Source organism: Dermacentor silvarum, chromosome 7 (genome assembly GCF_013339745.2).
Source record: "Dermacentor silvarum isolate Dsil-2018 chromosome 7, BIME_Dsil_1.4, whole genome shotgun sequence".
NCBI classification, from domain to species: domain Eukaryota; kingdom Metazoa; phylum Arthropoda; class Arachnida; order Ixodida; family Ixodidae; genus Dermacentor; species Dermacentor silvarum.
This window is the reverse complement of record NC_051160.1, coordinates 178,077,838-178,095,067: the sequence shown is the minus strand read 5'-3', so window position 1 is coordinate 178,095,067 and position 17,230 is coordinate 178,077,838. Positions and strand designations below refer to the sequence as shown.

The 17,230-nt window shown below is 46.1% G+C and overlaps 1 protein-coding gene across 7 annotated transcripts in view; it reads right to left on the bottom strand.

Moving 5' to 3' along the window:
* LOC119458726 (NAD-dependent protein deacetylase sirtuin-2) overlaps nt 1-17,230 on the bottom strand; it is a 419,041-nt gene that overhangs the window by 301,529 nt on the left and 100,282 nt on the right. For all 7 annotated transcript variants that reach the window (XM_049671396.1, XM_049671397.1, XM_049671400.1 and 4 more), the window contains 2 exons: nt 14,813-14,869; nt 5,332-5,400 (listed from right to left, as the gene is read on the bottom strand). In XM_049671396.1, coding sequence (XP_049527353.1) covers nt 5,332-5,400; nt 14,813-14,869 — 126 coding nt within the window. The remainder of the gene's footprint in view (nt 1-5,331; nt 5,401-14,812; nt 14,870-17,230) is intronic.

The following is a 17,230-nucleotide window of genomic DNA, read 5'->3' as shown; positions in this document are numbered from 1 at the left end:
GTGGCTCCGGGCCAGGAAGGTCGCATCATCAGCTACGCTCTGGCGACGGGAGACTTGGGAGTCTGGCTGAGTCCGTGACATTGGCCGTTCAAGGTGTGGCCGTCGACCTTGGCAAGTCCCTCGAGCGAGGCTCCTGGACTGGCTGCAGCCTCTCACAGCGTGACCGGGCACCCCAGAGAGGATCCCTCTTCTGCGGCAGACCGGCACGTTCGATTCTCCTCGGGACGCCACGTCGGCACTCACGAAGAAGTTGCGATGCATCCCGAAGCTAGGCCTATCCAGGTGGGCCTAAGCAACGCCGCGCCTCATCACTGATGAAGTACTGACGAGCTCATCATTGACAAAGTACTGACGAGCTCACCACTGATGAACGAGGCGACGTGACAACGGCAAGGCAACGACTACATCATCAACGAGAGCACCGACAGCTTGGGGAAAAGAGCCGACAAGCCGGAACATACGTGCGACGACGAGTGCAGCAAGGTGACTCTTCTTTGTAGCGTTTCAGCGGGGTAGGCCAGGGTTGCCTGACTTTGGACGATTAGCCGCCACAGACAAACGGAGGCAGAAATTAGAACATGTTTAGTGTTTATTAAGCATTAGGTTGAGTTGTCTAAGTGTTAGTATTTATTCATCAAGTTGTAGTGTGATCGAGTTCTGTTTGAAGTTTTGGCGTGCAAATCTGTTTGCTGTGTCGACATGCGTATTCCTCCTCCATCTCTTATAACACCCGCACGCCCCCGAGATCAGTGACAAACACGCGACACATTGCAAGGGGTCCCCCATCACTTCCACTGGTCCACAAGGGGTCACCCGCCCCCCATTTATGGCTGAGAACCACTGCTTTAGACAAACACTTGTTTTGCCCATCAAAACTAGCAAACACAGAATGATGGCAGGATTTCATTACAGCGTTCTCAAAGCAATGCCTCTTTTTAACGAGCTTGGAATAAACCATGTTCTACGGTAGGAGTGATCATGGCTCCCACAGGTGTGCCCCACACAACAACACAGGCAGAAGGCGAGAAACCTGACAGTACCGCCCTTTTGATTTAGGTCGTAAATTTGAATTAAAAATTGGCAAAAATTGCAAATTTATAGAAAACGAGACTATCAAGTTTGCAACTCTGTAACTCGGCAATCAAAAATATCACAATTTTGTGAATTGCATCTAACAGTACATCTAAAGCGGACGAAATTTATATGTTACACATGAATCTGAAAAAATTTATTAATAGGGAAATACAGCTTTTGCAAAACCCTAGTACGCAACGTAAAAAATTCATGTAAAATATAAATTGGCATAAGGAATTTGTGTGCGTTGAATGATCTAATGGATGCCGTTTATGGAACCGCGATATCTGTTCTTGATGCAGAGCTATGAATTTGTAAACTTTGTGCTTCAATTTTTTTTTTCGAACTATCAAATTTTTGAAAACTCAACAAAATTCAGGCCCTAAATCGAAATGCCTCTTTCAAAAGTCACTAGAATTTCACTTATTTCTCTCTCAAGTGCAACAAATTTCATTAAAATCAGTCCAGGGGTTATCTCAGAAAAGCGTTTCCGATTTTAATTTTCCGATCTTAGTTCCATTGAAAACCGTGTACTTTTTTTCGTGATCCAACGAAGTAATTTCGTGACACAGTTTTTTTCGATTTATCGCCATACAAGAACAAACATTCTTTTTGCAGTACAGTGCAGTCCAGTTATAACGATACCACATATAACGATATATCGGTTATAACGATGAGTCGACTTAAGAGTATCAACTTATGTATTAGGGCTATGAGAAAAAGAAACCATATATAAGGATGTTATTCACCGCATATCGGATATAACGATCGAAATCTTGCTTCTGAGCGGCATTTTTCATGTAGAATAATCGTGAAATTTGCATTCCTAAGTTGCCTGTTCCTAAGACAGGGCGAAAGTTTGCCTACATGAGTTCGTATTTGCCACTATTACCGCGCAGCGCATCCCTCCCGGGCGCCGATTGTGAACGAAAGCTATGAAGAGCATCACAAGTTGGCGCAGCGTGCACAAGATGGCGCCAGCTGCTTCGCGTGCGCGTCGCTGGCGGTCGCGCAAGCATTCAGAGGAGAGGAGAGGGGGGAAGAAAGTGATAAGCCAGCGGCGCCTGCGCGGCCTACGCTGCCTTTACTATCTCCCGCTCTCAGCGAGCGCGGAAATTCGCCGCGGAAGGAGACACGGCTTGACGCCGACAAGCGCCAAGCCGCGTCTCTCGAGACGAAGCTGCAAATTTAGCAAGACTCTAAGAAGTACGAGCTCACGCAGTCGATGATATCGACGATTATCAAAAATGGGAGCGCAACAATCATGAAGACTAGAAGCAGTGTCCATGCCGATCAATGGAAAAAGCGGGCTTTGTGCGCCAGGACGAAACCCTCATGGCTGAAACTAACGCAGTGGAAGCCGCTGACATTACCAAACTCTGGGAGCACGTCGCTACTGACGATGAAGTAGGTGGTGCTTTGATGTAGGAGTTCCTAAGTGCAGGTAGTGCTGCCTCGTTCTGCGAAGAGATCTCCGCCGGGGCGATCGTTGTCCCGACAGACGGCGATGTTGTGCGATAGTGGCAACGAGATTAACAATGGCCCGTCATTGACACCGACCTTATGTTCAAGCAAAGTGCAATGTCATCGATCGAGTTGCTCATTGATCTCATGCACGCTAAATTATAGCCGCCAGTGTTCGCGCAGCAGCTGGACGCTATGCACACGGCGGTTGTGAATCCGAAACTTTTGCGAAAGCAAGTGCAGATTTCTATTTCAGCACCCCTAACGATTGAGACGCTATATAGAGGTATAAATTAACGTTTTGTTTTCCCAAGCCTACTTTCTACAACGTCAATTTTGTACCGCAAGTGGCAAATTTGGTTTTGGGACTTCAAAAACGTATTACTTTTTTTCTTTTTTTTTTTTACGGCAGTCCAGATATAGCGATGATTGGTTATAACGAACGGATTTTTTGTTCTTGATATTGTTACAAGCGTGAAAGTATCGTGTTATTTGGGTGTGTGCCATAAGCTGTAGTGGGACACAGATAAGGGGTGTGGAAGAAGAGGACGTTTTGCCAAGCGATCACGGAACCTAGGCTGGCGCTCAAGGCCGTCGGTTACGTCGTGTCCCAATAAACCCTCTCTTAACAGAATAACCCGTAACAGAGTGGTGGAGGTGCTGGGTACGTAGCCGGTGGTTGAACTGTGTTGAACATTATTTCATTGTGCCGCCGCAGTTCTTCACGTACTATTTCCCGGATAGTAGAGGCAAGGTCGGTGGACAGGCTCATATCGATGCTGGCGACAGTGGTCACGTTTGCCAGTCGTCCAAATTTGGGTGCGATACGACGGGTCCTCAACGTCTCAAATGTGCGGCAGTGACGCAAGACATCTGAGACAGAGGTGAGGTCTTCTCTACATATCAGGAAATTGTAGACGTCTTCTGTGATACCCTTCAAAAGATGTCCAACTCGGTCTTCTTCAGACATCAGCGGGTTTACGATCTTGCACAGCTTGAGCACCTCTTCTATATAAGTAGTACACGTCTCTCTCAGACTTTGAGCTCTTTGGGCAAGCGTTCGCTCCGGACGTTTTTTTCTTTTTTTTGCATCAGAGTCGCCAAAACATTTTCCTATTTCCTCAACAAACCGTTCCCATGTTGTTAAAGACTCTTCGTGGTTCTTGAACCACATCAGTGCAGTTTCTCTCATAAATAGGACGACGTTGTCAAGCTTGGTGACCGAGTTCCAGTTGTTATATGCTCACCCGATTGTAGTGCGTAAGCCACTCGTCCACGTCTTCTCCCGCTCTTCCCGCGAACGAGCGTGGTTCCATGTAATGTCGTGTGGGTGCAGCTGCCGTTGACCCAAGCGCGGTTGCAACTAGCGCTGGGTCTGGTCCTCCGTGCTATGGCATGATGACAGTTGTCGGCGAGAGACCGGCAAGGCGGCGGCTCCGGCGAAATTCAAGCGCTTGGGACTCCGTAGTATGTCGATGTCATGTACCCAGCACCTCCACCACTCTGTTACGGGTTATTCTGTTAAGAGAGGGTTTATTGGGACACGACGTAACCGATGGTCTTGAGCGCCAGCCTAGGTTATAAGTGGACTGCACTGTAGCCAACAGGAAACAGCTACAACCAAATTTACTAAACAAAGCCGAGAGTTTTGATAATGTGCTGTCGTAATTTACTTGGTGTCCAGGCATACTTCTGTGTCTGCCATTGTTTAAAAAGTGCATTGAAGATTATGCTTGTATAGTCACAGCTGCGCGCCAAGTGTTGTCTCTACATTTCTGTCATAATGCATTGGCCCTCTTGCCAGGTGCCTGCCAAAGTCTGGCAATGTCATATGTAAGAGGCCGCCTGCGGCGCACAAAAGAAGAAGAGCACGTGAAGCACGGTGTTCGGAACGGCACGAGCTCTCGGGGCGCGTGAGCTGAGACGTGATCGGGGGATGAACGGCGCTGTCGGGGGATTATCGACGTGGCTCCAGGCCAGGAAGGTCGCATCGCCAGCTCCGCTCTGGCGACGGGAGACTTGGGGGTCTGGCTGAGTCCGTGACGTTGGCAGTCCAAGGTGTGGCCGTCGACCTCGGCAAGTTCGAGCGAGGCTCCTGGACTGGCTGCAGCCTCTCACGGCAGGGCCGGGCACCCCAGAGAGGATCCCCCCTTCTGCGGCAGACCGGCACGTTCGATTCTCCGCGGGACGCCACGTCGGCACTCATGAAGAAGTTGCGACGCATCCCGCCGCTAGGCCTATCCAGGTGGGCCTAAGCAATGCCGAATGCCGTCACTGAAGACTTACTGACGAGCTCATCTCCGACGAAGTACCGGCGAGCTCCCTACCGATAAAGAGACGACGCGCTGACGGCAAGGCAAAGGTGATTATAGCATCAACAAAAACACCTACTGCTAGAGAAAAAGGGCCGACGAGCTTCGGACTCGGACAAACGTGCAACGACGAACGCAGAAAGGTGACTCTTATTCGTAGCGTCTCAGAGATAAGACAGGGTTGCCTGACTTTGAAAAGTTAGCCGCCACGGACGCGCGTAGGCGCCAAGTAGAACTTGTTGTGTACATTAGGCTTTAGTTTGTATCTTTATTAGTATTTCTTCCCGTAGTGTGCTTGGGTGTGCTTGATTTTTAGTTTTGGTTTTGAGTGTGAGTGTTATTAAAAAATCTGTTTGCTGTGTCGCCATCCGTCTTCCTTCTCCATCTCTTCTAACACCCGCACGCCCCCGAGATCGGTGACAAAAACATCACAGGCAATACTGTAAGAATAAAATAAAGATGAACTAGCAGTGTGACTTACCTGGGTGTAGAGCCGAAGCAGCAGGCCCTTCTCATGAAGCAGCCTCAGGAAGTAGTGGCTCAGCGTTGGCTGCACAACACCAGAGGGCAGCACTCAGTGCGCAGCACTCAAGATCCGGTTGCCATGGCACTTGGCGCAAAGACCTTAACATTTTAAATACACCATGCTGGTAAGCAATGCTTCCTAGGTTTAGATACAATGACGATAACCGGTAGATCAAAGGCATGCAGGGTATACGTTTCACTTGAGGATGTGTGTGTACTTCTTGCAGATGAAATAAATGGCAGTGCTTGCTGGCAGTTTCAACATGCATACCACGTGACGTATGTCCCCACTGGCTAAACTGAACTTAGTAACTGGGCCTCTGAAGTGACGCACAGCCTTCACAAATTGTGGCAGAGGCGACTGTAATACATTCTCTACACCGCCACCATTCATAGCCACCTTAACTTTAGCAAAGGTGCCTACCTCAGGTGGCACACTGTAGTAGACACAACACATTCATTTATTTCACTGTATTATCTAAGGTGCGTGCTTTTGTTAAACATGTAAATATGAACAAACTAGTCCAGCAACGCAGAGTGGCTTTATGGCAATCTAGGCTCGGTATTTCAACTACAATGCAATCTCGTTAAACCGTACCCACTTGTCAAGGTGTCATGGTGGTAAACACGACGCAAGCGATGTTTCAGTTATGAAAAGCTTTTATGGGGCATGAGCATAAAAGAAAAATATATCTATCATCAATGAATGCACACTGCAAATCCAATATAAAACCCTAATAAACAACAAACTATACACAGCGCCGAGTTCATTCAACGCATTGCCTAAAGTCCTCACAAACGACGTGTTGGTAAGTTCAAAATATTCACATTAGGTCTAACGGTGCTGCCACGTTGCCTCGTCCTTGCAGTTTCCAATGAAAAGTCGTTGGGCCTGCCAATAGGTTGTGGATTCAACGTTGCTGTCTCCACCGTCTGGTACAAGGTTGATCTGTCCAGAAGGTCAGGACGGCAGGGTGGCCGAGGCACCCGAATCGCACGGCTGACTCCGCTAGCTTTCAGATCGTAGTTGCAGGGACTCACGGAAACGGCGCTGTCAGCCTGCTTATCCGGTGGAATGCCTGCTCAGTTCGCGGGTCGCAGCCACGGCAGTTGAAGCACAGCCTCCACTCGAGTGACGCCGTCTCCATGAGCCACTCGTCACGTTCAGCCTCGAGCTCTTTCTCCTGCTCGTCGTCCCGGAGCATAGCTGGGCTGCTCCCTTCTGCGGCATTTGCCATGTAGCTCCACATGCCTTTTCACCTTATTCTTCATTCATATATTCAGTTCTTTACGTTCAACCACTTCCTTATTTTCTCCCATCTTCTTTCTCTTTATCTCTTTCTCTGCCGCCTCGTACTTGCTTGTTCTTTTTCCCAATTAGTGTATTTTTCTTCTTTCCCATGTTTCTTTACTAACTGAGACAGGCCCACATTCGGGAGTTTTTCTATGTGAAAGACTGCTTTTCATCTTCCTCCTTGAGTTGATGTTTCTGCCATCTTCATATCTCGGCCCAACACTAGCACACATGCCTTTCACAATTTTCATCCTTTGCACCAATGTGCACACTCACCCCACACCACTTCACATGTTCACTGCACACTTCATAGACTTCACTATTTAACACCAAAAAGTAATTGCTCAACAGTACTATAGCAATACAACACTGCTATTCCACTTGTCCAACCATGCACTAAGAACTTCTGCTCATAAAATCTGCTCCAAAATTTTCTCCTCCCTTGATGTGCTCTACGCGGCAAAAATTCAACTGTAAGCACTACAGTTTGGCGTGCCGGGCTGCGGCCACTGATCTTCCGGGCTGATTTGCTTTGTCATCGCTTTCAGACTCAAAATCCGACGAAAAGTCAGCAGCCTCTGACTTGCTGCTATTCGATGTATCGATAAGATCAGCTGCAGAGGCAGCAGAATCGGGATATCTGCGATCTCCCTAGGGTGCCTCGATATCCTTGACAGGAGGACATCGAGGCACCATAGATCTACCGAAGCGCGTGCGCCGTTTACGAATCCAGCCATTTCTGCGTTCTGCTTTGAAGATCGAGAAACTTCGGAGCGCGTTTAAAAATCACCATTTGGTGGGAAAAAAGTAAACTGCTTAGAAAACAAAAATATAGTTATTCCTCCTTCATGCCCGATGGCGCAGTGTGTTCGTGAGCGGCGCGGAAGCTCTCGAAAGCGGCGTTTCATACCATCGATAGAGGGCTAACCATGCCCAATGGGCGTGGTACGGAAAGAGTTAAGGGGTATTACTTGATGTACACTGGTGTGTCCATGGTGCATTCTGACTTGCACGCAATAACATTTGTTCTTCCTGGGAGATCTGAGAATAATTTTCCTTATTTTTGTAATAATGCTTTGAGCTCTGCTGCTGCTTCTCCTTCCAGAGATGGATTAATGACTTATTTTTTTTTCCAGCCACATGGATTTCTTGTAGTTGCTTGTGTGTACTTCCAAGTCATCTTTCTTTTCTGTGACTACCATGTTGACAACTTCAAATTATTATTATTCTTTCTGGGGTTTTACGTGCCAAAGCCAGCTCTGATTATGAGGCACACCATAGTGATGGGCTCCGGATTAATTTTGACCACCTGGGGTTCTTTCACGTGCACTACAACACAAGCACACGGGCGTTTTGGCATTTCGCCTCCATCTATATGCGCGCACCGCGGCCGGGATTCGATCCTGAGATCTCGTGCTCAGCAGCGCTTGAGGTGTATATTTCTCCTCATATTTCTTTCTCATATTTCTCCTCATATTTCTTTCACTTCTTAGAATCGTTCACCTAACCCATCTCGTTTCTTTTCTGGGTTAACAAAAATGGTCCCTTCCATTGCATCAAAAGTTTGTTCCCATCACGGGGTAGAAGGATGTGAGCTTTATCTCCGAGATTGAAGTGTCTTTTCACCGACTTGTTGTTGTAATAAGTTTTATAGCGCACTTTGGCTTTCTCCAGACTCCGATGTGCTAGCTCGCACGTTTCTTCCAGTTTCTCACGAAGTTCTAACACGTATGTGTATGTTGTTTTGACTTATGTGTCGAGCCCTTCAATCGCCAATACCTCCTTGAGGATAGTTAACAGACGTCTAACCATGCGTCCATACAGCAATCTCGAACGGCGAAAAATTGAGGCTTGCTTGTGGCACTTCTCTGTAGGCAAACAACAGTGTGGGTAGGTAATGGTCCCAATTCATACGTCTTTCTTGACACAGTGTTCTTGAATGTGCCATTAAATCTTTCCACAAGGTCATTTGACATAGGATGACACGGGATTGTGAGCAACTGCTTTATATTGAGAACAACCTGTTAAACTCCTTCATTAGGTGAGATGTGAAGTTGGATGCTAAGGATTTCTCGCTGAAGACCATACCGATAGAACATCTCTACCTCGGCGGCCTGAATTGTGTCTGTGCCTTTTAGCAATGGCTTCCAGTATCTTGTCGACATATTGACCGTCATAAGAACATAGCGATTTCCTTTTGCTGATGCCGGCTTTATCGGTCCTCAATGTCTATTGCTATTCTCTGGAATGACATCCCAATGGTTGGCATATTTGCAAGTGGTACTCGACCCAGTCGTCCTTTGGGAATAGTCCACTGGCAAATGTCACAGGATTTCACATATCGCTTTACTTCACTTTGTAGTCTTGGCCAGAAAAATTCTTCTGTGATCCTAGCCACTGTTATCTTTATGCCTTAGTGCCTGGCCACGATGCAGTCATGCGCCAAACTCAAGATCATCTGTCATAGTGATTTAGGGACCACTAACTAAAGCACTTCTCTGCCCGAGGTGAACTTTCATCTTCTTTATAACAGTCTTTTTTACTCTGAAAGTAAAACATGGTCCTTCCTTTTTTATTTGCTGCTGGCTCTCCTTCCTTCTCGAAGCAAACTTGGATAGAGCCACCCTTTCTTTGCATTTCTGCAAATTCTGTTCCCATCACCGAAAGTACCTTTGGTGGCCGCAATGGTCGCTGTGTACCGGATCTTGTAGTTATCGCCAACAATACTGCTGGAATAGTCTCTGTAGTCCCTGGCTCCTTCATATGTCTTCTTTGCATTTGACATTTCCATTCATCTATCAAAATAATATGTCAAAGGCAAGAAAACTGTTTAGCAGTCTCTGATTGTTCTGGTTCACAATTCCGGAATTTTCATGGAATCCTTCAGCAGTAAGCCTGAATCTCTGCAGTAGTGCTTTCTTGACTTTGTCGTAGTCCACTGACTCAGCTGCTGGAATTCTACTGAATACGCTCAAGGCTTCACCTACTAAACAAAAACTAAGCGCTGTCGTCGACTCAGTTCGTTCCCAGCCTTGTCCCACAGAATTATTCAAAAACGATGCCGATAACCATCAAGACCATCTCTTTTATTCTCGCATCGAGTCATTGACTTTCGTTGACAAATTTTCTTTGTTCTATGTGGCTCCACTTCCGAAGACACAGATGATCTGTCCACGCCATCCTTTCCGACGGACACGTCAGCCAAACACAACTTTAACAACAAAATCTCCTTTTCGGCTTTGCATGCTTATCGAGCTTCTTGTTGCACTCGATCGAAAAGGCTAAGCAATTATTCACGGCTTAGTCCCAGAGAACTGGCTACCCTAAACAGTTTCTCATAATAACCACAAAGTGTTAGACCAAGTATTCTATCCTGACCGAGTCGCCAGTATAGGTCTTGAGGTGGTTAACACAATGCAAGGTACATTTGAGCCTTTATGTGGCATGAGCATTAAAAAAATACATCTATCATCAATGAATGCACATTACAAATCAAATAGAAAACCCTAATACTATATACAGCGCAAGTTAATTCAATGCATTCCCTAAAGTCCTCACACACAATGTGTTGGTAAGTTCAAAATATTTATATTGAGTCCGCCGGCGTTGCCACGTCGTTGCTGTTTCCAAGAAAACGTTGTTGGGCCTGCCGATGCATTGCGGATTTGACGTCGCTGTCTCCACTGTTCAGTCCCCGGTTGATCTGGCCAGAAGGTCAGGTGGGGCGACCGAATTTCTCAGCCAACTCCACTAGCCTCCATAGCTGCACGTACTCTCGGAAACGGCACCGTGAGCATGTAGCTGAGGTTTCCAATGGGTGCGCCCACTCAGCTCACGACTGTGGCAGCTGAAGCACAGCCTCCACTCGACTGGCACCATGAGCCATTCGTCACGTTCGGCCTTGAGCTTTCTCCTGCTTGTCGTCCCAGAGCATAGCTGAGTTGCTCCCTTCTGTTACGTGTCCTTTCGCAGCATTCACCATGTAGTTCCACGTGCATTTTCACCTTCTTCTTCATTCATATACCCAATTCGTTTTATTCAGCCACTTTCTCAATTTCTCGCATATTCTTTATCTCTTCCTCTGCCACCTCGTGCATTTTTGCTTTTTTTTTCTTAATTAACATTTTTTTTTTCTTTTTTCCCATGTTTCCTTAGTGACTCATGACACCGCTAACTCGTTGTTTCTTATTAAACATAGTTGCAACACATCCCCAACTTGGTTGCCCTTTATTTTATTGTGTTTATTGCCCCCTTAAGCTGTAGCAGTACATCGTGTACCTGTCAGGTAATGCATACTTTTCACTTCTTGTCGCATGGCCACCATACTCCTCAATCGCAGTCTCGCGCTCCTACGGCCAACTGATTCCGCATGCAGAGCGCCAAATGTAAGCTATGCGTTGCATTCGTAATGCGTACACACGCAAGCATCTCCGTGACTGTTGCAGAGCTGTAGCCTGCAAGCCACGCAGTGCACAATCTCAGACTAGTAAGCTTGGAGGCCAGGGCGCAGTACCCTTGCGACCACCCCGCTGCCGGCGAGAATGCTCTTGCGAAGCCTAGCGTGAAGCCGTTGCCGGCAAGAGCTTCGAAGAGAGCGGTGGAAATGTGCAGCCATTCGCTGGCCACAATGCACGTGTGCCGACGCGACACGATCGTGACAGGACCACACAATGTCGAATAGGCAAGTAAAGCATCGCGTGCTGCGCATCAGAAACGTGAAGCAACGAAGTCAGTGTTGGCGTGGGAGAAAGGCCTGCCACTGACTAGTGCTTGCGGCATTTGGACAACAAGAGAAAAGGTGCCAAACGCTGCACCGTCCAACCTCAAGCATAAGAGGAAGCTCCCACGCCTATGCCACTCCTATGCCACCTGTTCAAATACATCTAAAAATGACGAAATGTTTTTCCCAACCAATCGCTAGACCAATTTTAATCAAATTTGTTGCATTCTAGAGAGAAACTTCAATTCTAGAGACTGTTTGAAACCGAATTTTGATTTAAAACCTGAAAGCTTCTACAAAAATTGCTGAAAATCATTAGGGTAAAAAAAATTGCTGTAACTCTGCATCAAAAACAGATATCGCACTTCTGTAAACTGCATACATTAGAACAACCAAAGTGGACAAATTTGATGTATAATTTTCATCTTACGTGAATTTATTACAATGTTTACGAGGCTTTTGCAAAAGTCCTACTCACATATTAGCAGTGTAATTGAAAGCCATGTACAATACATCAATTTTGTCCGCTTTAGATGTACTGTAAGATGCAATTGACAAAATTGTGATATCAGTTTCCATTACTGAGTTACAGCATTGTCCTTTTCTGAAAATTAGCGATTCTCAAAACTTCTAAAAAGAAAATTACGGCCTAAATAAAACTGCAGCCTGTGACAACTAGATTTTAACTTTTTATTTTGAATGAAACAAACCTGATCAAATTTGGTGAGCTGAGAAAAACGATTTCTCCTTTCCCATGTATTTAGATAGGAGCCCCCGAGCTAACGCTTAGCTCTTAAGGGGTTACCCAGACGCCGAGAAGGCACGTTGGTTCAAAAATGCGAGAGCAACAAACGTGCCTGTTACCAGACTCCCCTTCCACGAAAAAAGTGCACTGGTTCGTCACACAGATGGGCCCCGACAGCTTTGTTTGCAGCAGTGGCTGGCTTGCTAGGTGTAAGATGCGGTACAGATAATCTACACGGGCTGTTTCTGGCAAAGGTGCCGAACAAGACAAAAATGGTGTGAAGGACTGGGCCAGTGGCAAGATGCAATATATCTTGCAAGAGTATGTGTCGGAATGAGCAAATCGGCATTTTTTTCCACAATGTTGACCAACTGAACACTAACTTTGAAGGTTGTGGGGATGGAGGTGCCACCCCGGCGCCTCTGTGTAGGCATTGACTCGTTCTCTTATCCCGTGCCTCTCTCCCTTTCCACCCGGGACGGTTGTCGGGGTGGGCTTTGCCAATCTGCAAAGGGGGTGCTTCGCACTGGAGACCGTAGTGGCCGCAGCACTGTTCCGGCACGACCGGTGTCATGGGCAGGGCGAGTGCGAGAGACACCTCTTGGGACATCACTGGAGAACTGCGAGCACTGTGAAGCGGGAGTTCCTGACAGCAAACACAATGGCACTGTCAGCCCTTGGACCAAGGAATCATTCGAGCTATCACAAATTTGTGCCGGTAGAACGTGCCGTGTCAGATGCTTGATGCAATGGAAAACGACAAGATAATCCAAGGTTCGACGAAAACTTGCCAGGCAAGTGTTAAACACTTTCACAATTGAAACATGAGCGCTCGCCTAAGTACAAGAAAATTAAACGGGAAAGTTTCAGACGTTTTGGGTCCACAAGGGGCCCTTGCTCCTGGGCCCCATGTTTTTTTATTGTGAAAATGACAAGACTTTCAGCATCCACATGCTGGGAGCCATCCATCTGCTGACGTATTCCTGGCAGCAAATAAAAGCTGGAACTGTGAAGAACTGAAGAACTGTTTTGCACGTGCACAGTTTGTTGTATCCGCTCAGGAAATCAACCCCAGTGAAGTTGATATGGACGAAGAGACCACTGATGACCACTGAGATAGACCACTGAGATAGACCACTGAGATAGTGCCAAGGTGATCGTATCGCCGAAGTGGATCGTCAACCCCAGTGAAGTTGATATGGACGAAGAGACCACTGATGACCACTGAGATAGACCACTGAGATAGACCACTGAGATACCCCACTAAGATAGTGCCAAGGCGATCGTATCGCCGAAGTGGATCGTCGCAGATTACATCCTGCTTCGGTCCACTGAAACCGTTCCACATTGCTTTGCTGGCGAAAATCCTCTCCCCCTGCTTGCGCCAGTCCCGAACGCAAGTTTCGAATTCTCCGAACGCCCGTGATGCGGCCCGATTTCCATCCATCTCCACACACATGATCACTTTCCTTTTAAATGCGGCATCATGATGAACTTGGTACTTCATGCTGATAGAGCAGACGCAGAGAACGTGAAGACAGACGGTAGACTATATTGCCTAAGCACGTGTATTGCAGTACATGGAGGAAGCTACGGTAGCTAGGCTCGACAGTAGCTAGGCTCGACGCGTGTGCGAGGCGGCCATTTTAAAATGCCGACGGCTATTTGGTAACGCAGATTTAGGATAGTACTCGATTCTAACGTGCATGCAATTTTTGGACCTGTATTATCGGAAAAAAAGTGCACGTTAGATTCGAGTAAGTACGGTATTTGTGGCTTGAGGGGAGCGTTTGCCGTCTAGGTTGACAGCTGAATTTCCAGGCAGCCGCACTGTAACCGGTATTTCGTGTCCCACAACTGCACTATAAGCGATACGTGTATACATAGAGTGCTATGGGAAAATAACTGGAATCTGAAAAGACCGCATTATATCCGGTCCTGCACTATAAGCGGTTACATTATAAGTGGTCTACACTGTAGCTGGGTTTCATTCGAAAAAAGGGTGTACACAACCTAGCCTAAACGCAATACTTCAATGTCTGTGAAAAAAGGTGTGCAAGATTAAGAAACCTTACACAGGCCCAGATATGTGCCATATCTCAGCTTAAGGGGGCAGCATGGTTCTGAGAGCTAAATTTTTAATTTTTCGAACGATCTTGATGAAATTATTCATATACTTTAGTTTTTCATGTTGACTTAAAATATTATTTCATTTCTGTGCAGGTCAAATATTTCACGAGTTCATTAAAATTAATTAGAAATCACATACCATTGTTCCAGGCCTCAATTGTGAGAAAATAGCGAAATAAAATTTTAATTTTAATGCATGGGTCAACAGTGGTCAAAGTGGTAAATATAAATGCCATTATAATACGTTGAAGTTCACTTTTTGCACTGTGGGAACAAGTGGCAAGAAATAGAAAAACATAATTAAATTCTTGAGCCATAACCGAAAGTGATCGCCCGGGAGTACCACTCCAATTGCGAATGCTTATCCAATGTTTCTGTCTGCATAGTGAATGTGTATAATGCTAGAATGTGACAGAACTGAGCACTTCCAAAGAATCCCACCTCGGTCATTGCACCACTGAGTGGTAGGAGTAAAGAGTGCCGCATGCTAGAAAAACCGTGCACTACAGACAGTGAAAGAAAAGAGACACTGTGCAAAGCGCACTCACCTTAAGGTCTTGTGGGAAGAGCTGGCGGGCCAGGGCATAAAACGGGGCTGGATTCCTCTGCAAGGAGACAGCACAAGGTGTCTTGGCAAGGTGACACACACTGAGGTCAGCCAAGGCCTTGTGTCAAAGACTGAAATGGCAACAGCTTCGGTGCAGGCCAATTGGTGGAGTATCACACACACCATGCGGAGGTCGTGGCTTTGGTTCCAACCGGCAACAAGTTCAGTTTTCTTCTGCTTTGCTATTGTTATTTTACTATTCCACATCTCTTATGACTACAGCTCAATAAAAAAAAAAAACAATTTACCCTATGATCAACACTCTTCAAATGAGGGGAACCTCCTTTCTACTATGAGCTTTGTCTTCATCGGGGCAAGAACTGCTTTCCTTGACAGCATTTGCACAGCAGCTCACTTTCCCCTCATTGAAGAAGGGGTAGGACCTGTCTCTACTTGTTTTTTCCTGTGTTTTCATGGGCTGTGACACTGCTATGAAGAATAAGCTAGTGCACAGAATAGCACACTCTGTTCCAGTCAGTTCTAGTGCGACACGCCATTGGAGCAAGAGGTTACATTTCACCACCGTGCACTCCTACTGTCGCCAGCAGTGAGGAGGAGCTCAACGGGCGAGGAGGCTCTCGCGTCAGGCATGTTCCGGCAATATGGCTGCATTCATGACAATAGTAGCAGACAATGCCTCGGTCCGATTGAGGCGGCCTGGGCATCTCTTGAGCTCTAGGTGGTTTCCGTTCACTAGCCAAAGGGGCCCCATAATCGGATTTCCCCTTGTGTACAGGGGCAAATGAAACCGTAACTAGGCTGATCTCAGAAGCAGCAATTGAAGTGGGAGGTAAGGCTCCAAGGCAACCAGTAGGGAAGCTCTCCAAAGAAACAAAGGACCTAATAAAGAAACGACAAAACATGAAAGTGTCCAACTCAAGAGATGAGATAGAATTCACTGAACTGTCAAAAATGATCAACAAGAAGAAAGCAAGGGATATTCAAAATTATAATGTGGGAAAGATTGAGGAAGCCGTAAAATATGGGTGCAGCATGTAATGAGTAAAAAGAAAGCTTGGCATAGGACAAGGCAAGATGTATGCACTGAAAGATAAGCATGGTAATATCATCAGCAATTTAGATGACATAGTAAAAGCAGCGGAAGAATTCTATACTGACCTGTACAGTTCCCAAAACAGCCAAACTACTTTAATTCGAAATAGTGATGAACCGGATACAGAAGCTCCTTCTATAACTAGCAATGAATTTAGAAGGGCCTTGAAAGACATGACCAGGCGAAAAGCGGCTGGAGAAGATGGAATAACAGTAGATTTATTCAAAGATGGAGGAGATATCATGCTTGAAAAGCTTGCGGCCCTTATACGCAATGCCTCACAACTTCAAGTGTACCAGAGAGCTGGAAGAACGCCAACATTATACTTATCCATAAGAAGGGAGACGTTAAAGAATTGAAGAATTACAGACCCATTAGCTTGCTTTCAGTATTATATAAAATATTCACCAAGATAATTTCCAATAGAATCAGGACAACACTTGACTTCAGCCAACCGAGAGAACAGGCTGGCTTCAGGAAGGGATATTCTACGATGGATCATATCCATGTCATAAATCAGGTAATCGAGAAATCTGCGGAGTACTATCAACCTCTCTATATGGCTTTCATAGATTATGAAAAGGCATTCGATTCACTAGAGATACCAGCAGTCAAAGAGGCATTGCGTAATCATTGAGTACAGGAGGCATACGTGAATATCTTAGCAAATATCTACAAGGATTCCACAGCTACCTTGGTTCTCCACAAGAAAAGTAGAAAGTTACCTATCAAGAAAGGGGTCCAGGCAAGGAGACACAATCTCTCCAATGCTATTCACTGCATGCTTAGAAGAAGTATTCAAGCTCTTAGACTGGGAAGGCTTAGGAGTGAGGATCGACGGCGAATATCTCAGCAACCTTCGGTTTGCAGATGACATTGTCCTATTCAGCAACAATGGAGACGAATTACAACAAATGATTGAGGGCTTTAATCGAGAAAGTGTAAGAATTGGGTTGAAGATGATTATGCAGAAGACAAAGATAATGTTCAATAGCCTGGCAAGGGAACAAGAATTCAGGATCGCCAGTCAGCCTCTAGAGTTAGTAAAGGAGTACGTTTATCTAGGTCAATTACTCACAGGGGACCCTGATCATGAGAAAGAAATTTACAGAAGAATAAAATTGGGTTGGAGTGCATACGGCAGGCATTGTCAAATCCTGACTGGGAGCTTACCGCTGTCGTTGAAATGAAAAGTGTACCATCATTGCATTCTACCAGTGCTAACATATGGGGCAGAAACTTGGAGGTTAACAAAGAAGCTCGAGAATAAGTTAAGGACCGCACAAAGAGCGATGGAACGAAAAA